Genomic DNA, 26,573 nt, shown 5'->3' on the forward strand with positions numbered 1-26,573 from the left:
CCAGGATCCTGCTCAGAGGGGAGCCTGCTTCCCCCTCTATCTCTGCCTGACTCTTTGCCTACTTGTGATCTCTGTCTGTCAAATAAATAAATAAAATCTTTAAAATAATTTTTTTTTTCACTGTTCCTGGCACCAAGCAATGACTCTCTCCTTTCCTTGTTTTTCCCCCCCAAAGTCTTGGGAGATGGATGTCATGTTACATAACAATCTCAACAATAAAACCTAACAATTATGGAGTGTTCCCACATGCTGAGCACTTTTAAAATCATTTTGCAGTTATCAACTCATTTAAACCTCATAACTCCATAAGTAATATTATTATCACTGTGTTCCAGGGACAGTAATGAGAGGCACAGAGAAATCAAGTCACCTGACTAAGATCACGCATCTAGCTCCATCTCTCTTCTTATAGAAACCAACTCCTTTGATTATTATAATAATGGGGTTTTATAATTAGCCTAGAACTATCTGTGTTTTTATTTTAGGAAAGAAACATTTCGGGGAGGAAAGAAAGGATGTGTCTTTTTCCAAAGTCCGTGTATCTAATTGTTTGAAATTTGAGCCCCTGTTTTTCTGGCCGGCTTCAGGCTTTTAGTACTTAGAATGTAATTAGGTAGCTCTTTTACTTCATATTTTCATTCAATTGTTTCGAATGGATTTCTCTTCTTGGCATGTCATCTATATGTGAAATTGCAGCTACATTCATTCGAAGATTGGGAATACAAACCTCTTTTCCGCACTGTCCTTTCATTGCCAAGCGTCTTATGCCAAAGCAGGCTTGTTTTCAACCGAGTTAGGGGGATGACCTAAAAAGCAGGTTCTGTGTAGCCTAGAGGGCCCCGTGGCCGTTCTAACAGCACCGTGTGCTCCTGAGTCCCCTCGATGTGTCAGAAATTACATCCTGCATCTTTCAGGGAGAAACTGTGTTTCTTCCTGGACACAGTCAACGAGTTGTTTTAACTGATCATTTAGGGTTGACCTCTTACCCTGATGCGGCTGCTTGTAAAGACCACAAAGTAAACTATTTGAAGCAAACCCCTAATATATTTATTTTTCCTGTCAGGGGGAAAATGATCCCATCTGATCTTGAAAGAAGGATCCTTGAAGCCAAACAAAAAGTAAGTGCTTGTAGGGAGCTTCATCCAGCCCATAACAAGCTAAGGGTACATATTTCTGATTCCATCTAGTGGAGAACACTCTTTGGTTTGGATTTTTTTGTTTGTTTGCTTTTGGGGTTTTGGGTGGGGCTGTAGTGGGGGGCAGAGGGAAAGGGAGAGAGAATCCCAAACAAGTCCCACAGCCAGTGCAGAGCCCAGTGTGGGGCTGGATCTCACAACCCTGAGATCATGACCTGAGCCAAAAATCAAGAGTCAGACACTTTACCAACTTAGCCACCCAGGTGCTGCCACTTTGGTTTTGTTTTGAAAAGAGGACCCAATTCTCAACCTCCCCGCTTTACTGAGAATATGGGATTTTTATATCTAGTCATTACTCATTTCTCTGAGTTGCAGCCCCTGCTTTGGAAATATCTAAGTTGCTGTTTAAATAATATACCCTGTGATAACATATACGGTGATGCTGTAGGAGTTTCTACAGCATTCGTCTTTTTATACGCTGAGAGTTGGCATTAAACAGACATCCATTTGAAAGATCATTTTCACAAGTGGAAGATACCACAATACCAATGCAGCATGAGTTACCACGGTGTGGTTCTTTGAAAGGGGCCAATTTTTCCTGCCTAGGACTATGGTTATGATTGGCTCTCCAAGCATCTTTTTCTCCGGCAAGCAATTTAGAAGTCATAGAAGCAGCAAGTTCTGGAGACCTGTGAAGGATTTCCACAAAGCTCTAGAAAGTCATTTCTATCCCTGGGTGGTTTGCAAACCAGAGAGCTTGTTTGTAGAACTCCCTTAATGTAACTTTTAGTGGATAAGACCTACAGTTCTTCATTCAATGGCAGGCTATGTGTATTTGATTATTATCAACTTAGGAGTAGTTATTTCTTTTCTCTGCCTTTTCTTTTTCTTTTTCTTTTTTTTTTCTACAAAGTGGCAGCAGGAGGTTCCCTGTGCTTCTGTATTCGAACTACTTCTAGGATAGTAAACCACAAGATTAAACCTTTGCTGCCACCTAAAGACGGACTCCGACATCCTGTCACATCACAGCTGTTCATTCTGTTTGAGGCACTCTTCTACTAGTGTCTAGCAACTTTCATTTAGCCAGGGCCAGACAGACTGAAGACTACTTAGATAATGGTCATGGCTTATTGTCTAGCCCATGAACCCTTCCCTCTAAGGCATCCCAAATAAATGATCTCACAGTTTTCCAAAAAGGAATAATGGGGTTGGTAAGATTTCCTTCTTATTCTTTTGCCTGCTCACTCTAGGGGACTGTTATGTAAAAGTAAGATTAGAAAGTGAGCAAAAAGGAAGACTAGAAAGTGAACAAAGTTGGGGCAAAGAGTATCTACCTGGAATATATAAATGGCTGCAGGCCACCATAAAGCTCCCTCACCTCTGGGTCCAGTGTGGCCTCTCCTGAGAACCAGTGTCTGTTCTCCTAAGGCAACTGGCAGGTCCAACAGAATGGCCTGGAGAACTCAGATCCTGGAGATCTCTACTATCCTCCCAGGCTCTAAAGGGTCAACAGTCCTCGTCATGGTTCCAAAACTGGAGATGTATGTATGACAGAGGGAGAATATCCGCTGTTTTTATCAGCTTAAAAAAATAATAATAATCAGGACTCCTTGGTGGCTTAGTTGTTTAAGTGTCTGCCTTCGGCTCAGGTCATGATCTTAGGGTCCTGGGATCGAGTCCAGGGTCCATCAGGCTCCCTGCTCAGCGGGGAGTCTGCTTCTTCCCTCTACCTCTGCCTGCTGTTCCCCTTGCTTGTGCGCTCGTGCACGCGCTCTCTCTCTAACAAACAAACAAAATCTTTTTAAAAAAAAATTTTTTTTTTTTTTAGATTTTATTTATTTATTTGTCAGAGAGAGAGAGGGAGAGAGAGCAAGCACAGGCAGACAGAATGGCAGGCAGAGGCAGAGGGAGAAGCAGGCTCCCTGATGAGCAAGGAGCCCGATGTGGGACTCGATCCCAGGACGCCGGGATCATGACCTGAGCCGAAGGCAGCTGCTTAACCAACTGAGCCACCCAGGCGTCCCTAAAAAAATTTTTTTTTAAAAATCCTTGACACCCTGTTTGACATTGTTTGGGGCTTTCTTGTTTGTGTAGGGATTTGTTCCTTTCCTTGTGAGCGCCACGGCTGGGACCACTGTGTACGGAGCATTTGACCCCCTCCTGGCGGTTGCTGATATTTGCAAAAAGTACAAGATCTGGATGCATGTGGATGTGAGTATCCCATAGGGGTGGCCACGAAAACGTCCTTGCACATTTATTCATTTGGGGCTCATGGAATGAAATCTGTTTTCTCTCTCTTTCTCTCTCTCTCTGTTTTTTCCCTTTGGGAGCCTATTTTCAGAATGGGGATATTTAAGCTTTTGAAGCATGCAGAGATAAAGTAGCACACAACTCACACAAACCCCAACGTTGACTGGAGGAAGTCAGAGGCTGACCTGCCTCAATGTCCCCAACATGATAATATGCTTGTTTTTATGACCAGTACCCACGCTGAGCATTTAGCTCTTCATTCTTCAGTCTGTAACATCCTTGGAGGAATGCAACTACGCACATCCATACACAACCACACACAGTAGTTTGTACTTCCCTATAAGAATGATCCAAGAGGTAAAAAAGAGTTACATTTACATAGGAAGCCCCAGGGGTGGGGGGCACTCAAACTCAAGTCAGATATTTGTATATTTGGAGAGGAAAGCAGACACGAGATGTATGCTTACTAGGATGTATGGGCCACCAGGTTTCCAGTTCCTTAGCTGAACCAGCTAAGAAGATAAATTATATTTGAAATGTTTTTTACTCCAGACCTAGTCACACTGAAATGAAGATGTGCCCACCAAAACATTTTCAAATTAAGAAAAAAAATTGTCAAGATTTAGAAGGACAAATAGAAGCAATTTAAGCTTAGACCAGTATGACTCAAAGACCAGCTGTTATCTGCAGACGGCTTGTTACTAATCCACTATTACTCAGCAAGGCTGAACCAGGAAGATTTCCATGATCCCCCAGTGTTCCCCTGCATAGTGGTTACCAGTCTTCTTTTCCTCCCCTGATTCACAGTGTGAGTTGTTCTTCTATGATCTTCCTTTCGCAGGCAGCTTGGGGTGGGGGATTACTGATGTCCCGGAAGCACAAATGGAAACTGAGCGGCGTGGAGAGGTACACCCACTTTTCTTGTTAACGATGTAATGTGTGAAAGCTAAATGTGAAAAGCAAGTTGTATACAATTTCCAAGCACTCTTGGAACACACGTGAGCCCATTCTCTGCAGTGTTTGTGTGCCTTGACCTGTGTGGTCGTAGACCCATGAATATCATGTATAAATAACAGAAAGACATCCAATGCTCTATCCAGTGGCCCAGGCAGAATGTTTCTCAAATAGAGATTCCTACCTGGAGTCCATGGCTGGCCAGAGGACTCAGGAATGACCTTCCTACAATCTCTGAACCAACGACCAAAATTATTTAAAACCTATTGACAGGTCATAGTTTCCTGGGGAGAAGATCTATCCTAAAAGGATAACTTCCGCTGCTGCAAGTAAACCAACAAGTGACTTTGCACCGTATAATTTGTCAGCATTGAAAGCATGGGTTTGGGGTTTAATACGGCCAGTGGAAAGCAAAACTTACTTGTGAGAGCATCATTTCATGGTTTCATTCCCATGATAATTTCCTTTTTTTTATGTAGCTTTGATGTCGCAAAGCAGCTTTCCCCCACCCAGAGACTAAGCAGTAGAGGGTTGAGAAAAGCTACTAAACCTAAAAGAGGTGAAGAGGTGATACTTGATTAACGTAAAACATATTCAGATCTCAAGAGAAAAGGGGGAAAAAATGATAGAATGCAAAATCAGCCTTGGGCTTTGCGGACCGTGCACAGAGGAAGCTCGGCGTTCCCCAGTTCTCCCATGACATCCTGGCAGGTCAACAGCAGAGGTGAGCTCTGACCCTCCAGGCAACTAACCGAGAAAGCCTGAGCTTGTCCGAGAGGCCGCCAAGGGCCCACCATGCCCTGCCGAGTAGCCAGATGCCGCCCAGGAAGAGTTTCCCACTGGATCTGCCGCTAGACATCTTGGCACAGTTTCTGTTCCGGGATGAGGTGAGGAGCTGATGGAGCGTGGGAGCACCTGTCGGCACAGACGCCATGCGGCCAGCCTGGGATGGATGTGCAGGGCAGGCTCCGCGATGCCCAGACCCATTCACATGCAGAGAACCCGACGGGGTGGGGGCCACCGAGGCAGAGTCAGGGGTACAGTGCCTTGCCCGTGGAAGACTCGAGAGACCAGCGGAGGCCCAAGTCAGCAGGGCAGCTGTCCCTGAGCCAGCCGACTGGGGTCAGGCGCTGGCAGGGAGCACACCCGTGCCCTGATGGCAGGTTCCCATTTAGCGATGGGAGGCTGAAGGCGGGCAGAGCCCCAGCCAGCCTGAGCCAGTCTTGGCCTCTGCCTCTGGTCCTCTGGGGCTCCTCCCTTGCCCAGTTCCTTTTTGCCATGAAGATCTCTACGAAAGCAGACACTAAAGGAGAAGGCAACGCACTACACAGGGAGAGATGATGGGAGGGGAAAAAAGAACAGCTTGGAAGGTGCCTGCTCAGATGATCAGAGCAAAACCGAATTCTCGTGCTTTGAGAGTTGGCCTGTCCGCAGTACTTTCTCTCCTTCAGTTTCTTTCTGACTGGCACAAAAAGTAAGCGTCTATTATTGTACCTTTAATGCCACCTAGGACTCTGAGTGCTGAAAGCCCTGGCGCGTCCTCCCCAGTGATGACTTAAAAGCTCACTAAATTACCCACCCTGAGCCTTGGAAAAATAAACACCCACACACTTTTGAACTAAAGACTATTATTTCGGAGCAAAGCTTCGAACATTCAGCATGGAACATGGAGTCTCCTCCAATTGCCGCAGTTCTGAAACCATATTGTAACTGGATCTACAAAGTCGAAGAGCCAAAGATGAAGCCCCCGAAAATGAGGGACTGCCACCTACATGCCCGAGACCGTCTGTCTTGCTGACTTATTGGCAAAAGGCACACCGTCTTTGCTGAATGCGGTTGTAGAGCCAGTGGAAACCCCTGGGCATAAGGACATGGGCATTCGTTTAGGGACAGAAATTTGCCTCCCTTGGGGGTACCCAGTTTCCCAAAGATTTACTCTAAAGGGGAGGAAACTGGTGGTCAGTTCTTGTCCCCAGATCAGGAGGTGCTCCCGTGCCCAGACAGTCATCCTCTTAACAGAATGGCACAAGTAACCAGAGCCTACCCGGCATTCTGTGCAAATACCTACCAAGTTCTTAGTAATGGCTTTCTTCCTTGCTAATGCTGTCAAATTTTCTAGAGACAGCATAGCCGAGAGGGTGTGTCAAGGGTCCTAACACCCCCAAGTATGCTTCTGTGCACTGCCAGCTGTCTCCTTTAATCCCTCTCCACAGCAGGCTGTGGCTTGCCTGCAGTGTCCCCCTGTGGCCGCCCCCTCTGAAGCCTTTCTGGCCCAGCTGAAGGTCCTGGAACAACTTCAGCCTTATTACCAATCACTGTCCTCACTCCTGCCCCAAGAGCCAGGGGTTTAGAAATTCAGTTCAGGAGAGATTGAACCTCTGCCCTATGCAAGGCACAGCAGCAGGCCCAGCGAGGGCACAGAGACGACTGTGGTGTGAAGCCTGTTTTCAGAGGACCTGGAATCTAGTAGGGAAGAGTGACAGCCAATGATGGCTTCAGCTTCAAGGCAGAGGAAGTAAAGGCTCAGAGGCAGACAAGCAAGCTGATTGGCAAGCACAGAAAGGGACGATTCCTGCTAAACAGGGTCATTCAAGGAAGCCTTCGCATGGGTGTGGGCACTGGTGCTGCCTCAGATGGAAGTAGAAGATGGACGCTCAAGGTGAAGATCAAGGGCACGGAGGTCTGGAAGGGTCGTTGGAAGAAGTCCAGATAAGTTTGGAGGGAGCCTGTGGGACTCACGGCTGTGACTAGGAAGCTCGTGGGGTGTCCACAGGTGTTGCGCAGGGAGTCTCAATGGAGGGCCTGCCCACAGGGCCAAGTCAGGATCCGTAAATCCCTGAGCTGAGGGTCCCTGCTGTAGGAGCCACTATTTTGCATGGACAGCATTCTGTATCTCAGCTTGGAGTGGGGAATGAAAGCCCTTGTCATAGCAGCCATGGGTGGGGGGCAGAGGGGGTAGGGGGCAGTGAGGGGACAAGTCATATGATCTCACCTGCCCTTTGGAGAGGCAGCTCTGGATTCAGAGGAGATGGAGGCCAGGGACCCAGTAGAAGCCACTGAGCTCTTGAGAATGTCCAGGTGAGGGGTAGTGGTGGTGGGAGAAGCTGAGGGTACAAACTGGGCAGTAGCTCCCAGGAGGGCAATGAATGGAGGGACCGAGCAGTGTGGCTTATCCAGGCAACAGGACGAACCATCACAGGGACCTGCTCATCTACAGGACCACATATAATTCAAAGAGCCGGTGCTTCTGTTGACCTCCCCTGCTTCTGAAACATTCTGTGTGTTTATATAGATAAGTCGCTTTCTAGTTACACGAAGAGCCTTGTATATTATAGAATGCTTTGACACTCTTTGTATATAATACTTCTTTTTGACTTATTTTCCAATACTTTAAGAAATTCCAGAGACTTTCCATTTTTTTTTTAGATTTTATTTATTTATTTGATGCACAGAGAGAGATCACAAGTAGGCAGAGAGAGTGGGGAAGCAGGCTCCCTGCTGAGCAGAGAGCCCGACGTGGAACTCTATCCCAGGACCCCGAGACCATGACCTGAGACGAAGGCAGAGGCTTAACCCACTGAGCCACCCAGGCACCCGAGACTTTCCATCTTGACAGACTTTACAGACTTCTATAATATGTTGAAAAGTATGGATAACATTTTTTTGTAGATATCTTTGACCCAGCTAGCATTAGCTTGTTGTACTCTCTGAAACATCTTCCTCCAAAATTCCAAGCATGAAGTACTATAGAATAAAGCACTTTATACAGAGTTTAAAAAAAAAAAAGCTAGACCTGAAAGGGGAGATGTCGGGAGAGCAGGAAGAAGAAAATGTTACTAACACGCTGAGGTTTGAGAGCTGGATGTGTGGGAGGAAGACAGTGTGAGGCGCTGAGGCACAGAACACACGAGAAAGAACAGATCTGGAAGGATGAGGAGGGGCAAGTTAATGAATTTGTGTGGGGTCTGCTAAGTTTGAGGGGCAAATGAGGGCACAAGGACAGGTCTTAAGACAGCCCTCAGGGAGTCAGCTTTCTGTAACTTAGAGTAAATCAAAGAAACCACGTGACTGAACCTCACAGCAAAATACTTTGAAAGAACCTGGGGCTGTTTTTCATAAATTGCCAACATTTCTCAAACAGACTAAGGGCATGTCACTGAATCACTCTGTGCAGCTTTTTGCTGCGTTTATGAGGCAGCCCCTCTGTGAGAGAGGCAGGACAGGGAACTCAGTGAAGGTCGTTGTGGGGCTCGGCAGAATCTGCTCTAGTCTTTGAAAGACAAGTTGGCCACTGCATCTAAACAAACACCTCCAGTCAGAGAAATTTTCTTCCCCATCAGGTGTCATTACTGAAAAAGCTGAGTTTCGTCAGGATTAGGCATGAAGCTGTGGAATATTCTAGAAGCAGTGTATATGCACTCAATGGCACAAAGTATGTAAATGTTAGAATTGGAATTAATAGTAGGATCCAACCTTATTTAATGCTTACTGTGTATCAGAAGATGAGCTGGCCTATTCACTGATTCAGATGAGATCCCCAGGCCAGTAAGCGTTCTCTGACTGGCCAGCTGATGCCCGCCATTCATCAGACAGAAGAATGGGATCATTCCCAGCTTCTCATTTCTTCCCAAGGTTCTTGCACCTTGAGTGCAGGGAGCAGGTAAGCCCAAGTCTGTTGTTCAGCCAGAGAACAGGCAGCGACCCATAACACTTTGGAGACAGCTGCCCTGGGTTGCTCTACTTTCCCTCTTCTTGTGCATCTGTTTATACCAAGGTCACATTCATGATTCTCATCCCCAAGGAATCCCTTAGGCTCTCAGAAGACGCACAGGGGTTCATCTGGCCTGATAAATACATCAAGTGAGCAATGGGAACTCACTCATGGAGGGGACACTTGCTTTCCCTGGGAGCTGGAGGGGGAGCTGGTTGCAGCAGTTCAGGGGGAGTGAGGGAGAGAAGATGAATGAAATTGAAGAAGTTTGAAGAGAAAATAACACTTGATCACTGATCTTACTTAACAATAAGTAAGATTTATCCAAGTGAAGCAAAGAGAGATGAATTCCAGGAAGAGAAAATAGCATTAAGAGACCCAGGAGCATAAAAATAGAATTTTCTGAGAATAAAAAATAATCTGGTGTGATGAAAATGGTGTCATGAAAAATGAAAATGGGCATGGGATAGAGCGAGGACACAAGACTGAACATATGGCCTATACGCACCCCTGATGGCATCATCATCACCATCATCATCATTATTTTTATCATTACTATTACTACTACTACTACTACTACTACTACTACTACTACTACTACTACAAGAATATGACACAGAACTATGGTTTAGAATTTCAAAAAGCATAAATCCTTGACCATCTCTATTGATGGGAGGTCTGATGTCCTCAGACATCAGACCTTAGAGAGAGATTGTATCTCCACTGATGGGAGAGCATCATGGTTCTCAAGTGTGCTGGGATAAAATAGTTTGGAAACTGCTATTGAAGCCATAGCATATCCCACCTGTGGTCTAGACGGACGTATCTAGGTCAGAGAAGAGATGGAAATGGGATGAACTAGAAGCTATTATGAAAGGACAGATATGAAAAATGTAATTCATTTGAAGAGGAAGAAGGAGAAGATGGGTGAGAAGAACAAAATTAAGCAGTGAAATGAGCCATCGCTCTGAGCCCCAGGCCACTATGGTAATGCCTCCAGGAACAACAGAGGCACTCGAGGATAGCCCCTTCACCTGCATGGTGCCCTCCTCCTTGGCCACCAAAGGCAGGATGCGGGAGTGGATGACCCCAGTCACTCAAAGGGACTCTCAGACCATATGGAGGCTGGCCAAATTCCTCCATGGGAGCTAAGGGAGGGAGCCCATGAAGATGTCCACACTTGCTTACTCTCTCTGTAGATGAAAAAAGGTTGTAGATTTAAGAGTCCACATCTTTTTTGGTAAATTTAGCGTGAGAAATAGTGGTAAGAACCTCAAAGCTCTGTTGTCCTGGCACAGGACCTTGTAGTCTGAGCCAGTCATAGGTGTCACCCTCTTAAATCCATTTCTTTCCTTTAGGGCCAACTCTGTGACATGGAACCCCCACAAGATGATGGGTGTCCCTTTGCAGTGCTCAGCTCTCCTGGTTAGAGAAGAGGTACGTCTTTCCTGATTCATGGCCCAGTCCATCAGTGGAGTTTGGTAGAGTAAATGTGTGTAGTGACAGAATCCAAACACAGGATGATTCACAGGCTAGAACAGTGAGCCATATCCAGAAAGGGGGAATTGTTCATGAGGATAATTATGAAGTCCTATTCTTATTTCCATGTATAGGATGGTTCTATTTTGAGTCAACAAGACAGGCATGTTTCATACATGGCTAAATTGTACTGTGTGTGTTTGTGCCTGTGTCAGGCTTACTTTATTTAGCATAATGTTTGCAAGGTTCATTTATGTCATAGCACGTACCCAAATTTCATTCCTTTTGTGGCTGAACAATATTCCATTGTGTGAATATACCACAGTTTGTTTATCCATTCATCCTTCAGTGGACATTTGGGTTAATTCTGCTTTTTGGCTGTTATGAATAGAGCTACTCTGAGTGTTTGTGGACAATTATTTGTTTGACTCTCTGTTTTCAAATGATGGACCTGTTTTCAATGGAGGAATGGAGCTGCTGAATCATATGGTAATTCTGTATTTACCTTACTGAGGAACTGCCAAAGTGGCTGACCCATTTTACTTTCCCACCAGCATGCATGAGAGTTCCAACTTACTCTACATCCTTGCCAACACTTCTAAGAAAACAGGGCTAAATTTAGCTCTTAAATTTAGGTCTCTGAACCCTTTTGAGTTAATGTTTGTGTATGGTGTGAGGTAGGAGTTTGCATGCGGATACTCCATTCTCCCACTACCATTTATTGAAGAGACAACTCTTTCTCCATTGAATGGTCTTGGCACCCTTGTTGAAAATCATTCAGCCATAGATATATGGGTTTAGCTACATTGTACTTGTGAAAAGGGCATAGAATGTGTTAGGTTGTACTCAGCAAGGTCAACCATGAGTCAAGAGAAACTTAGCATTCATAAAATATTAATGAGTTAAAAAAAAGTGGAGTGTCAGGATGAGGAAGGTTGTAGTCTCCCACCGTCCTCTGGTTAAACCATGCCTCAAGTGGTTGCTTAGGTCAAGGCCAGATTGCTTATGGGATCCCATCAAGCTAGGGTTCCAACAGTGGAAAACAACTGGTGAACATGTGAGAGGGATGACTGAAATAACTAAGGATGTTTAACTTTAAAAAGAAAAAGAAACTTGAAGGGCTGGAGGATGACAGCCTTCACAGTTTAAATGACTTGCAAGGGGAAGAGATTCATTTTTTCCTTGCAGCTTTGGGGAAGTGGGTCAGTAGTACTGGGTTTGATTTGGTGGCTCAATCAGAATATGCCATGACTTTAGGTCTGACTTCCAGTCAATCAAAGGAAAGCTCTTCTAAAAATTAAGCTTCCCCAAAGGCAATGAATGGTTTCCCTTGGAATCAATTCACTGCCAGGAGAAGTGATTGGAGATTGGACAGCTAATTATTAGTAAGAGGATAGAAAAGATTCCTTCACTGAGAAGGAGTAAAATAAGCTCTAAGATCCCTTCCAAATCCAAGAGTTATGATGCTCTGACAGCATGTTCCTTATTGAGATACAAGAAATAATGCTGCTGTACAGGACTGTATTAAGTATTCTGTGATAAGAGAGTTCAGGGTTTAAAAAAAACTTGGGATATTTTAGATTAAAGACTGAAAAGGAAGTTTTGTTACCTCAGGGCATATCAGAGCCTTTAATGTGCTGATATATATTGAAACTATCCTTGAAGAAGGGATTTATGATATTGAGTTTCCTTAATTTATTTGACCCTGGGACTTTCTTTTATATCAACTGTTTGACAGCACAGCAATTATCAGTGCACTTATAATCATTGGCCACATAACGGTCTATAACTGTTTGACGGGTTGGAATCAGAGTATTGTCTCATCAGGGCCCTTTATGTGAAAAACATGACTTTCATTTATCCTTTTGTACAGTGAGACTGGTGCTGGCCAGCCTTTGGGAGAGCCTGTGTTTTGAGTTGTTTTTCCTATCCCAGGTCTGCTCTATCCATCATTCCAGACCCTGGGGTGATCTCCCTTACGACTGGTGGCACCTTTTTGTGAGCGAGATTGCATGTCAAGCTTCTGTGACCACAAAATGAAACAGAAGCACCTATTGCAATATTCAATCTTATTGGTCTTCGAGTGAATTTTCTTTTTCAAATCCATTGTCATTCTATGGCTCTATTACAATTATTTAATTTCCCTCACTCTCGATGAATTCCACTGCAAATGAAGCCCAAACTATAGGGTCAAACCCAGCTTCATTGCCTACTATCTGGTCTTTCAGGACTCAGTTAAATTGTAGTTGCAAAACATTATGTTTTCATTGGGTACTTTTTTTTTTTTTTTTTTTAAAGAATTCTCACTTCTAACTTCAACTAGGTGATCATGTTTTGGTCTTCTCTTGTCATGAGTCACAAGGGGAAAAAAAACAACAAATGCCAAAGCTTTTGTAAAATCACAGTTATATTGTAGATAATGAAAGAGTTGAAGGCTTCCTGTGGTTCATGACAAATGGAAACGTGGTGGGGTTTCTGGTGAGGAGACTGACAATGCTGTTTTAGTCAGAGCGCATGATTCATTCACTGTTCTTCGGAATAGTTCAGTCACTTTGCCACCCATTTTCCATACTAAGCTTCTGGTGCTGGGACAAATTAATGATCATTGGCAGTGAAACATCCCACTCTAACCACCCCGAGCAACTGAGTATAAAAATGCAGTAGTAACCACTCTTGAAAGGAGACTATGGCATTTGAAAGATTGGGTACTTAAGACATCTCAGGATAACAACATCAGCACATAACAATAACAATAAACTATCTCAAAAGCTATGACTTCCAAAGAGGACTCAAGCCCTAATAGCCAAATGATAAAGTCCTTGAACTAAGTACGGATGAAACACTAGATGAATCGGACTCTTAGTATTTTATGGAACCAAAGGGATTTTAAAGTATTTCAATTACAACAAAACCAAAACAGCAGGATGTTCCCTCAAAGAATGAACACTATACTCTGATCAAGATTGTTACTTTTTTTTCAAGATTTTATTTATTTATTTGACAGACAGAGATTACAAGTAGGCGGAGAGGCAGGCAGAGAGAGAGAGAGGAGGAAGCAGGCTCCCCATGGAGCAGAGAGCCCGTTGTGGGGCTCGATCCCAGGACCCTGGGATCATTACCTGAGCTGAAGGCGGAGGCTTTAAACGACTGAGCCACCAGGTGTCCCTGATTATGATTGTTGCTAAAGAAATAAGCATTCTCTCAAATGGAGAGTTAAAGCACATATGCGCTTGTTATTAACCTGTAGTTACATTTGACCCTGGGCCATTTATCCCACAGAACTGTCCTATCGCAACAGCTCATCCTGTCCAGATATTGGTCCCATTTTATTTTATTTTTCACCTGTTCAGAGAGAGAGCGAGAGAGAGACAGTGCACATGCGTGCTCGCACGAGCACACAAACAGTGGTGGGGGGGCAGAAAGGAGAATCTTAAGCAGGCTCCCTGCAGATCCTGACGTGGGGCTCAATTTCACGACCCTGAGATCATGACCTGAGCTGAAATCAAGAGTCACTCAATCACCTGAGCCAAGGTACCGATTGGCCCCATTTCCAACACTTGATTCTTCCTGCTTTCTTCCTCCAGGAAATTCAGTGTCCCTTTAAAAAATTTTTTTTCCTTAATCATTTTCATCACAATGTAAATCTAACGGAGTACTTGATCAATTCAGGAGGTTTTCCTAAGTCTTCTCTTCTCTTCCAGGGATTGATGCAGAGTTGCAACCAGATGCATGCCTCCTACCTCTTCCAGCAAGACAAGCACTACGACCTGTCCTACGACACTGGGGACAAGGCCCTACAGTGCGGACGCCATGTCGATGTTTTCAAATTATGGCTAATGTGGAGGGCAAAGGTAAGCACAGGTCGACCGTCCGAGTGTTGACTAAAGACAGAAACTGTATCTGGTGAGGTTAAAAATTATGAGGTTAAAAATGGATTTCCAAATTGAAAATCACCCGAGATTAAGCTTCTTTAATCCCGTATCTAGATACCTGCCTTCCGCACGGGCAAGGACAGAAGCCAAATTGCTTCCCGTGCTCGCTCATTTAGAAAACAAAGCCAGGTTGCTTTCTACGGCAGAACATCTGGATTCTTAAGAGGCATTTTGTTGTTGTTGTGATCTTGCTGTTGTCGTCTCTCAACTCTGGGCTTTTACCCAGTGATGGATCCCTTGGGAGGTCTGATGCCCTCTTTTTGTTTGGAGGACAGAACGCACCACGATAGCTTCCTTTTGACGTTTCAAGGGATATCGTCTATCATGTCTTTAAAACCAAAACAAAAAAACAAAACCTGGAACTACCCAGTGACCTCCTTTTGTAAGGTTTCTCTGTTTACCCCAGAATTTAACCACACTTGATCACTCCTCTCAGAAACAGAAACTCTATAGGCAGCCTTCAAAGAGGATACCTGCATGCCAAATTGTAAGGAGGCTGGAAAGGTCAAAGAGTTTTCTTTCTCATTTGGACCAGATTCCTAATTTTGGTGTCACAAATCAGTGACTTCCCACCTGGTTTCATTTACCTCCCACAGGAGGCAATGGCCAGAGCCAGCTGGACATGCCAGAGACACACAGTTAGAAAACACAACCGCTCAAAGACTCCACAAGGGAGACTTGACAAAAGAAAGGGCAAGATTAGAGGGAGGCTGGTACACCCCGAGGCACTCAGTGTTTGAGGGAGGGGCCATGGATTGGGCCGGATGCTTTCTCAGTAGCCCATACAAACGGGGATGCCCTCCCATCCCAGAGGACGCACAGATAACTTGGTCGGCACACGTGTGACCTGCCAGGTTGAGGCCACAGATTGCGTCTGTGTAAGGAACCACGTCTACAGCAGAAAGTTCCCTACGTCTTGGTTTGTAAGACGTTTCAAAGTCAACGGAAAGCCTTGAGCAGGGAGAGAGGCAGATAGCTAACAGGAAACAGAGGGGGTTTGGGAGTGAAATCATTCAGTTAGCAACTATCTTACGGAAGATTCTTTAGAGCTATTCGGGGGGAAAGGCGGTTTAACTAGAAAGATGTTCTCGGTGAATGCAGAAAAGATTCTCAGAGGGTTTCTGGGGATGGCTGGGCTTGCATATTCTTGAGACGAGCCTCCGTAAGTCTTTGCCCTACCTGAATTTCCTCTAAGTGGTGCTAAGTATCGAGCAGCTGCCCCGAGTTGTTGAACTGGGAAAGATGGTGGGATGGGCACGAGCCCCCTCCTCTCTCAAAAGATGAGAGCCTGACAAGGACATTTACTGGGTCCCCACCACCCAAGATGAGACTTAGAATGTCTCCTTTGGCAAAAATAAGTAAATCGGGAACAGGAATTATTGGCGTCCTCTCCAACTGTTCGAAAATGAGTAGTTTTTTCATTTCCTTGATTGGTGGGAATCAAAAGGGATGAACATGAACATGAGCTAGGTAGTTGAGGAAAGCGTGATCTCTAAATACTGCTCAGGATCATCCTTTTTGCCCCCCTTGCCTGCGGCGTTTCTATTAAGAGGATGATCATTAGCTGTATTTACCCAAAAGTGTTCCTCTCACGCTTCATCAGCTCCTGCTGCTCCTTTCCCAGCTGAAGCCTCCTCACCAGCATGGGGCAGTCTTTGGCCATAAGAGAAATAACGTGGAGGCCATCAGGTGTGAAGGAAACAACAGGAACGACTGAAGCCTGAAATAAGGGCCGGGGAGCTCAGCTCTAACGCGCTGAAATAAAGGCATCAAGAGAGGGAATAAAAAAAGAGAAAAAAGGAACTATCCCAGCAGTCGCATAATTTACCCATAAACTAGGGATGCATATTCCTTTAATGCCTCATGGCAAACCTTAAGCATCTAGACAACTTCTATTTCTTTTTTTTACTTAAACCTGCATGTTTTGCAAAACAAAGTGGTAATAATGATAAAAGCCCTAAGCTCCGTCCTATAATCCAGAGGAGGTGGGAGGGTCATCACGCTCTTGTGAGAGCTCTCGGTGCTGCCAGCCAGGGAAGATGTCAGCCTGCCTGCAGCAGAACTGAGAAAGTGTTGACCGTGACATTCTGTCTTGCATCCCCTCGGGCATGAGAGAATGATCTTGCAAAAACAATACTGAGGAGGAGGCAGCATTAAGCAGTAAACCCTCTATTCTCAGAGATGCCTGGAGACTACGGTATTCCAGTGAATCCCCATTTCCACATTTTCTCCTTGGCAGTACAAACCACAGGAAAACTAGTAACCTGACTATAAATAATCCTTCACCTGTTAATGACTGATGGAGCTAAATGTACTGACCACAGCCATCCCATTAAGTCCAAGAGAACTTGATGAAAGCAAATGTATGAAAGAAAAAAAAAACAGCTTCTTGATCTGAATGCTGGCAGGCTTTCCAGACAGTAATACCATATGTAAGCCTGTCATGAGCAAAGGTCCTGTGCCTGCCCTCAGCTCTGTTCTTAATCAGGAGATCTTTCATTTTGTCTGTATTTTATTAGAGAATGCTAAATAAGCCTTGATGATTATTTTCCAGATTTCACAGATTACCCCAGTGGTTAAAACTCAGTGTAGATAGGAAAAAAAAATGAATGAACAAACAAAAGAAAGAAGGAAAGAGGAGAGAGAGAGAAAGAGGAAGAAAGAAAGGAAGGAAGGAAGGAAGGGAGGGAGAGAGAAGAAGGGGGGAAGGATGCACCTTAAGAAGTTAAAGGATGGGGAGCCCATTCCTAGTTTGAGAGCTAAGCATGATTTATTAAGAGGTCGCCCTGGAGAAGTGTGTAGAACAGGATAGGTAGAATACGTAGGATTTCAACCAGCAGGGCTACGTTATTAACACAATTAACCTGATGTCAATACAGATGACTCCTCACAGCATACTGTGTAAAAACACTGCCCCAGGGATTAAAAGGAGACTCCCATCCATTCATCCACTCATTCGACAAATACACATTGAGCACCTACTGTATGCCAGCCCTGCTGGTAAGAGGGAGACAGTAGTGAATGAGAGAAACACCTTGTGGAGCGTGCATTTCGGCCAGGTCAATCTAAACCAACCCTAAGTGTGTGGACAAAGAGGGAGGAAATGAAATCATTCTTCTCCTGCGGCTCCTTCCACGTAACCTGGATGCTGGAGTCCAGACTTCCACTGAGACGCGCCCCTCAGAGCCCTCAAGCTTCCTTCATAGCAACCCAGATCATGGAGAGACCATGCCTGATGGAGTGTTCCAGGGGCTGTTGTTATCGTCAGAGTAACGACTGTGTGGCATATGACAAGTGCTCAGCAAGTATTTGATGAATGAGTACATTTTGGAGAATTTCCTAAAAGGCTTCAGAACCCTGAAAATAAAACATGGGTCTTATTCCTATAAATATCCAACATGAAGAGAGGCCAGGCTCTTAAGAGGACACGAGAGTTTCCTGTGCACTTCGCCCTGTACCTCTTTAGCTTACAACTAAGGGGATGGCCAGGTTACTCCCTATCCTCTCAAGTAAAGTCCCAGACTAGCAAAGACTACAGGAATTGCCCACCCCCAGCCTGTGATAATCCCCCTGCCTTTGCAATACAACCAAACTCCTTTTCAGAGAATTCGTTTTATGTTACCATGTCCCCGTGTGGGAGGGATATCACACAGGCACCACACTTCCCATGTGACCAGTAAGATTAGTCAAGGCCATGGGGCTGGACAGGGTCAGAGTCCTACTGGTTCCATATCTTAGATCAGGTACAGGCAAGTTTAAAGCCAACCTTGGACTGGCCCAAAGGGTCAAGTTTAGAGAGCAATGAACTTCCCTCCTTCCTATCTAGGGTCCATCCTCAGCATACCCAAACAGCAAGGTCAGTCCAAACCAACCCCAAATCCTTGGCACCACAAAGTCATAGAGTACATGGTGTAGGTTCTGGCCCAAGTGTTCAGGCATCGATCAGCATCCTTCCTTGGGGTCATCAGGAACCAGTCAGACTCTTTGACCAATCAACGAGGGCAACAATCTCCGTAGAAATGATTCCTGAACCCATCAGACTTTTTAAGGCTTCAGATGTTAGAGCACTGGCTGTGCTGCCTCTCCCTTTTAGCTGAGAGGACGTGACCATCAGTAGGAGTGTAGGCCCATCTTACAGCCATTACAGCTGCTCCCTCCAGTTTCCATGTTGGATTAATCACTGGTTGATTAATCTGAGCATTAGCTGTTTGAGCATTAGCTGTTTGTCTAAGCTTTCCATTAGCCCTCCCCAAATGCTGAAGGAGTTAGGAGGAAAGCCGTTTTGGAAAAAGTCATTCCCTGGAGTGTCCCAAGGTCCATCAAACAGCTCCAGTCCACGGCTCTAGTGTTGTTTTCCCAAGTCCTGGTCCTGGGCGTCTAGTGCCGGGAACTGAAAGACCGCCCTGATAATGTTCCCCCGTTACGAACCTATGAGTCATTTATCCCCAGAGGAGAAATCTAATGAGCTTTTTGCAGAATGACAGGCTAACAAAGCATCTGTGTGCCCCTTGAGCTTCATACATTCATTTGTTCAACAAATATTCATTGAGTACCTAGCCTGTTTGTTCTATAATGGGGGTATGTTGGTGAACAAAAGTGGGATCCGGAAATGGTACCTTTTCATGATGGGCAGGGGCCAAGCAGTCCTGCGGAGGGCCCTCTGAGGATGCTGCTTCTCCGCAGGAAGAGAACAGCCCAGCCTCCTGTCATTAATGACTTCCATAATTACCCTCGGAATGGCAGAGGCAAATTTTCCCCTCGAGTAATCAAAATAATTGCCTAGAGAATGGGGGCTCAGGAAGAAAAGGAATCCGCTGTAGGGAGCTGTGGTGACATGAAAGGAACAAAAACACCTGAGGTGAGAGCATCGAGGGAGAAATAATCACCAGAAAAGCCTCAGAAGCACAGTCTTGAGCGAGGAAAGTATGGGGCAGAGCTGAGGCGGAAGTGGCAGAGAAAACCTCAGTCTCCAGAGAGATCAGTCCACAGGGAGCCCACCCACCTTCCTCAGGCTGCCTGATAAGCTTTCTTCTTCTCTCACTCAGGGCACCACTGGGTTTGAAGCACATATTGATAAGTGCTTGGAGCTGGCAGAGTATTTATACAATATCATAAAAAACCGAGAAGGATACGAAATGGTGTTTGATGGAAAGGTACGTATTCTGATCTCTACGGTCCCAGGAAGTTTAGTCAGTTCCAGTACTTATCACTGATTTTTTTTTGTTGTTATGTCAATCACGTACTGTCCAGGTAAGTGGGGCCATTACAAAGGAGAAGCTGGGCTGAGGGGGTCACTGTTCTAAGCTGGCGTAAAAAACGCAAACTCACAAAACTAACTCTGTATAGTGTGATGAGAGTCAGGCACTGCAAAATGATTACGGGTTTAAAACAGGAATTCTATTGGGAAGCTGCAGAATAGATTTGAAATGCCCTTGGGATTTTCTAAATTGCCACGATGGGCCTAGTGTGAATCTTACTTTCTTCCTTGTAGCCTCAGCACACAAATGTCTGCTTCTGGTACGTGCCACCAAGTTTGCGTGTCCTAGAAGACAATGAAGAGAGAATGAGCCGCCTCTCAAAGGTAAGGGATACAGGCTCTTCTGGTCCAGACCTCGGTGCGTCCACTGGGCCTTTCACATGCATGGCGTCTCTCTGCCGTGCATATGTCTCTAGGAGAAACCCAACCTTGACCTTGGTGCACAGGCGCGCTCCCCTTCCTGGACTCCTACGAAACAAAGCCATTCGGAGCTGGTATATCTAGAATTTTGACTACTCTGTTTGCTTCTTTTCTTCTTTTTTTTTTTTTAAAGATTTTTTTATTTATTTAACAAAGAGGGAGAGATCACAAGTAGGCAGAGAGGCAGGCAGAGAGAGAGGGGGAAGCAGGCTCCCCGCTGAGCAGAGACCCTGATGCGGGGCTCGATCCCAGGACCCTGAAATCAGAACCCGAGCTGAAGGCAGAGGCTCAACCCACTGAGCCACCCAGATGCCCCAGCTTCTTTTCTTCTGAGAGCAAGTTTATGCTATCTTAAAATAAGCCATCAGGTGACAGTTTTGCTTCCATTCACGATGCAATAAGAACCCTTGGTGAAGTTGGCTGACCTGCCCAGCAAAACCATTAGAAGCACAGAAGAGATTTCAGGAGCCGGCAATGGTTAGAAATCGGGGCCACTGTGACCCCTTGAGATGCTAAGGTCAAGGCCACCCTGTGGAATCTTTAGAGCCATGGTGAACCCCAGAAGGGACCAGGGCAGGAACAATACTAACAGCCACCGTGTAGAGCACACACCGTGTCCCAGGCTCAACTCTGATCTAGCATTAGATCACTCAGCTATCGTAAGTGTTAGAAATGACTAAAGAAGACGATTTAGGTGATGTAAGCAAACTTGATTTAACACTTCATGAAGCAGGCAGCCTCCATTCCCAGGGACCCACAGAACTGCAGAATGGGGTGGAATGCAAGAAGCTTTTATAGGATTAAGAACAAGGAACGAGAAGAGACAGATAGAAAATGAATAAGGAGGGGCACCTGGGTGACTCAGTTGGTTACGTGTCCAACTCTTGATTTTGGCTCAGGTCATGATTTCAGGGTCGTGAGATGGAGCTACGTGTCGCACTCTGCACTGGGTGTGGGACAAGCTTGAGATTCTCGCTTTCCCTCTCCCCCTCCCCTCCCCTCCCCATTTGTGTGCTTACACGCACACATTCATGCACCCTCTCTCACTCTCTCTAAAAAAGAAAGAAAAAAATGAGTGAGGAACAACAAAATAAGTACAGAGCTAGGGTTGGCTTGGTCTTGGGGATTGGCTGACTGGATTTTCCATGTTTCTTGTCAAACAGAGCATTTACAAGGATGTGAAAGTTAAGTGTCTGTTTCCTGATGTGATATCTGGACAGGAGCAGCCCCATCGTGGGTCTAAACACTTACTTCAGTCTGAGAAACCTAGTGTGGGAAGCATTGCTGTCTCCCCATTTTCCTATGGGGAAACTGAAGCACAGGGAAGGGAAAAAAAAAAAAAAAAAACCACTTTCCCCAAATCACTGAGTCCAGAGCCAGAGGGCTTGAGATTCAGAGTTCTGTAGCCAGTAATATACCCTTGATCTTTTTTCCTCTCCTGCTCTCATCATTTACACACGGGTGAATTTGGTTTACGATGTACCCAAAGAGAATCTTGAAGGGAGGTAAATGTGGGGCCACATCCCAGTGTTGAGGAATAGGAAACCAGGGATGATTGTGTCTATTTGGATCTCAGAGGCTGGGTTAGTTGGTTCATTTGTTTTCCATTTATCACAAAGAAGGGGACTTCTTCCAGTCGCTGCCAGGAGCAGGGCAGGCCCTCTCCCTCACTGTGAAGAAGGCTGGGTTGCCTCACTGACCTTTCCGAATACTTCATTTCCTTCTATGTCAAACAGCAGGATTTTGTGTGGTTTAAAACCTCCAGAAAGGCTTATAAATGTGAACACCTGCCAGAAGACAATCCAGGATCAGACCCTCCTCAGGAGGAAACCGACGCATGGTTAAGGTGTTTCAGTCAATCTTCCGAATTAGAGTAATGGTTTGCAATCCTGGCCACACACTAGAGTCAGTCTGAAGTTTTATAGAAAACACCGATGACCAGGTCTTAACCCTGAGAATTTAATTCAGTTGGTTTTGGGATGGGCTTGGGAATGGTTCTAAAAGTTCTCCAGGTGATCCCAAGGTGCAGCCCAGCCTGAGAGCCACTGACCTAGAGGAATGTATGGAAGAAAGCTTCTAGAACGGGGATCTATTGGTGCATGTGTCTGGGTAGAAGGGGTCATGGTCATGTCTGAAGTGTTAGTGAAGTTGGCTCATTTGCTCATTCCCAGAAATCAAGCTCAAGAGGTGGGAGGGAGGCAGGGTGAGGGTCCCACTGAAGAAGACGCTAGGGAGGCAATAAGGGGCCTGTTGTCATTTGACAGGAAAGAAATAATATTTTTTTTCCTGAGGTTTTAGGATGCGGCTTCTCCATAGTATGTATCATCTTACCCATAACTAATTTTGTTTAACAAGTTAGTTAAAAATTAGATGTTTCCATTCTTACAGGCTTTACCTCTTTTATAAACCCACTGACCAGACAGAGTCCATGGAATAATCTGGCCAATTTCAATTGTTGAATCAATTCATTATTGCTGGGGTGAGGGATGGGGCAAGATGAGAAAACAGAACAGAAAGTGAGGTTTCCCATCACTTTCTGTGCAAAAATCAACCCTGAATCCCCCCCCATTTTAATATAGCTCTCTCCAGATGCCTCTCAGGTTTTAGCAAATCACATAAACTACGATGGGAATGGAGATAATTTCTTGGGGAGAGCCATGAGAATATAAGTCAATTATTTTTATACAGTTGGTAATTCAAATTTGAAAGTCTGGGGATTGCAAAGTGAGTTCTCTTAATTTTTTCCTCTTCTGGGATTCCATTTTCAAGATAGAGAATTCAGCAAGTCAGAGTTGGAATTCACAATACAACCACATAAAATATCAGGGTTAACTTTTGTTTATTTATATCAGTAATTTTTCAGAGTCACACAAAAGCTTCTTCTTAAGTACAAAGCCCTTAAAGTATAATGTCTAGGGACCAGTAAATCTTCACACACACACACACACACACACACACACAATCCCAGAGGGAAAACAGTGGAGATAAAATAAAATAGATCATCTGCTTTTTCATTTTTCCAGAAATTTCATTCATGATTCCAAGATTTTGAAACAGAAAGGTTTTGTGACACATAGTGAAAAAATACATTTCCATGATTCCGTGACTTTAACCTGAGATCTCTTGGGAGAAAAAAAAAAAAAGTGGATTCAAATTATGGGATAGTTCTCTGGTTGTTTTCTAAGGGATTGAAAAATCTCATGACACAAGGGAGAAAATGACATCCTAAAACTCATAAAGCAGCCCCAAGAGCTTCTGCTGAGGTCTTTCGTGAAACCTTCAACGTGTAGCCTCTCTTTCCTGACTATCTTTATTCAACAAATCCAAGAATGAGATCAAAAGACAACACCTCAAAATAAGAGAAAATGTTATAGACTCATCAGAAGAGTCAGACTCTTATTTTCCTTCTGTACTTGCAATTAGTGATTATTCAATGAAGTAGATGTTCCATGTCCCTGCTAATTTTAGTTCATCTACATTTTCTGGAAGCAGCCAAAAGTCATATGTGTTTAGACAGCTGTGATTTCTCCAAGCCAGCTAGCTTCAGCAACTGGAAGGATCCGATCTGACTTTATACCAAAACCTGTTTGGGATGATGACTGTTACTATTTAAATTTTTGACCTTTGATTTGATTTGATTTATCTGAAAAGTTAGAGATGATTGTCTTTAATAATAAATACCATTTCTATCTGGTTTTGCTTGGATTGCCCATGAAAATGAAATCAGAGTTTAATTCACTGAGTAAAGCATTATCATACCTTGTTTTTAATCAGTTCTAAAGAATAAGCATGATTTATTACACAAATAAAAATTAAGGAATAGTTATGTGATTCTTCCAGAAATTCCTACAGACACATGGATTTGGAATTCCTTTTCTATGTATGTATTTACATTTCAATTAAGGAATAGGACAAGGAAATAGTCTATAAACAGATGCTATGGGTAAGGATCATGTGTTTACCACTTAAAAGAGAAAAGATGCTACTGGACTAGGGGAGTCAGGAAAGGCTTTATCATGGTTGTAAGTCTGTGGGGAGTCTTGTGTAGGATGTGACATGGGAGAGAAGGGGGACTCGAGGCCAAGACAACATGTGTGACACAGTAGGACTGAGAACAAGTGTGAAGGGAGAAAAATATACATGGCACATTCAAGGGATTTTGACTGTACATCTTGTCAGAGTTGAAGATTGATTTTAGTGAGCACTGGAAGATGAGTTCCCAGAGTTGGGGGACAAAATACCTTTGCACTGAGCTCAAGAGTTTGAACTTCATCTCCTACACAGTCATCAGAGAACTACTGACGCTATCTATAATCATTCTGGCGTACATGGGGTAAAATCTCGCCTATGATCCTCGTCTGTAATGTTAAGTCTTTGTGGGCTCTACTTTTGGCCTCAGCTGATCTCCATCATGATTAAGGAATGTATTTCAAAAAATCTTACAAACTGAGATAATGCAAAAGGAGAATGAAAAGAAACTGGAAGGCTTTAGGGTCTCAAGAAAGAAAAGTGCTTTAAGGCCTCAAAATTCTGCTTATTTTCAGACATCACTGGAGATTGATGCTTATCTCTTGGTAACCATTCTCTGCGCTATGTTCTATTTCCAGTGTTTTTACTTCTACTGAGGAAAAAAACAAAAAGGCCTCCCTGAAAATGTTATATTGCTAAACCATTTAGCCTTGGAACCAATACCCAATTCTTCCCATTCTCCCAAATCCATAACTACAAGTTGTTAAATAAAAAAACTCAACTGAGTATGTTTTAAAGATCTAATTGGCGTTAGGCAGCATCCCATCTAGGAAGTAGATGGGAGCTCCAAGGGGCTATAGAAAGCGAGAGGTTTTTAAAGGTAGGACAAGGAAGTCACAAACAGAAAAGAGAATTATTTTGGGTGAGCTCGTCTTTCTTTGGGGAAAAGGGTCTTATGAGGTGATTACCTCATGTTTCTTTGGGGGATGGGGAGGGGCCATGGGACTAAGTACCATATTGGTGCTGACCAGAGGATTCCTTACTGACCAGTTAAGAGTATATTCCTGGGGGAAGTTGAAAGTGCAGTTGGGTTAGGTATAAAGCCCAGGGTTGGCGATGTGGCCTAGCATGACTCTATTGGGGTCTGCAGTTTTCTTTTTCACAAGGTCAAGGATGAGGGGGCAAGCACCTGAGAGCCTATCATTTATCACTCATCTTATCACCTTCAAGAATTTGGATGTATTAAATTGTCCTAGTGCTCTGATACAGAAAAAAACAAAAAACAAAACCTTGGGGACTGTTCCTTTAATGGAAACAAATATGAGTCTGGTTGTTTACTTAAAAACTAAAAATGCTACTTGATATTGGGTTCTTTTAGTAGAGGAAGAGTCCCCAGGGATCACCATGTGGCTCTGGTCTCTCCCACAGGTGGCCCCAGTGATTAAAGCCAGAATGATGGAGTATGGGACCACAATGGTCAGCTACCAGCCCTTGGGAGACAAGGTCAATTTCTTCCGCATGGTCATCTCAAACCCCGCAGCAACTCACCAAGACATTGACTTCCTGATTGAAGAAATAGAACGCCTTGGACAAGATTTATAATAACATAGCTCACTAAGCTGTTTCAATTCTCTAGGTAGACAATTAAGTTGTCACAAACTGTGTGAATGTATTTGTAGTTTGTTCCAAAGTAAATCTATTTCTATATTGTGGTGTCAAAGTAGAGTACAGTTTAAAAATCCAAAAGACATTGCTCCTTTTAAAAATCCTTTCCTAAGTTTAGAATACCTCTCTAAAAATTAGTGACAAAAGGCTGTGTTCTAATCAATAATGAAAAGCTTAAAATTGTTATAACTACTTCCCTTACTTTTAATATAGTATGCAAATCAAGCTTTATTTTCACTTCAGAGTAGTAGGATTGAATAGTGCCAAATTGCCCCTGAATCCTAAAAGGTTCTTTGGGGTGCAGTCCAAAGGAAAAAGTACATATAAAATGTATGTTGACAATAAAAACTCTTGCCTTTTTCATAGTATTAGAAAAAAAATTTCTAATTTACCTATAGCAACATTTCAAATGTATTTAAATACATATAATTTTACAAAAGGAAAATATATATATTAAAAAGAAATCCTATTTTGTAACATATAGATTTTTATTTTATATGGGTTATACAAACTGCAGGGGCAGATATAAAAACTAAGCCAGATTTTTTTTCTCTTTCTTTTAATGGAGGCACAATAAAACACTGAGTAAAGTTATTTTGAAACATAGGCCCACAAAATTCTTAAAAGGTATGATGCCTTCTTTCTATTCATGTGAGGGCTTACCATATCTCTAAAGTTAGTATTACAAAATAAACACAAAAGAATATTGTAGGTTCTTTAAAATGACTGACCAGATCGACAAAATGATTCTCTTCTCAGTTGAGTTTTCTGCCCAGTTGACCCTGAGCAGACCCACTCAG

At 43.9% G+C, this 26,573-nt stretch overlaps 1 protein-coding gene across 1 annotated transcript in view; it reads left to right on the forward strand.

The window, feature by feature from the left end:
- The window catches only part of LOC111139699 (glutamate decarboxylase 2), a 71,970-nt gene extending 45,635 nt beyond the window's left edge, over positions 1-26,335 (forward strand). The window contains exons 9-16 of the mRNA XM_022492029.1: positions 1,064-1,118; positions 3,231-3,347; positions 4,228-4,292; positions 10,410-10,488; positions 14,232-14,381; positions 19,508-19,615; positions 19,954-20,043; positions 25,537-26,335. Of these exons, the coding sequence (XP_022347737.1) occupies positions 1,064-1,118; positions 3,231-3,347; positions 4,228-4,292; positions 10,410-10,488; positions 14,232-14,381; positions 19,508-19,615; positions 19,954-20,043; positions 25,537-25,710 (838 nt within the window). The 3' untranslated portion in view covers positions 25,711-26,335. The remainder of the gene's footprint in view (positions 1-1,063; positions 1,119-3,230; positions 3,348-4,227; positions 4,293-10,409; positions 10,489-14,231; positions 14,382-19,507; positions 19,616-19,953; positions 20,044-25,536) is intronic.
- The last annotated feature ends 238 nt before the right edge of the window (positions 26,336-26,573 follow it).

Source organism: Enhydra lutris, unplaced genomic scaffold (genome assembly GCF_002288905.1).
Source record: "Enhydra lutris kenyoni isolate GAN:26980312 unplaced genomic scaffold, ASM228890v2 scaffoldscaffold113, whole genome shotgun sequence".
Classification (NCBI taxonomy): domain Eukaryota; kingdom Metazoa; phylum Chordata; class Mammalia; order Carnivora; family Mustelidae; genus Enhydra; species Enhydra lutris.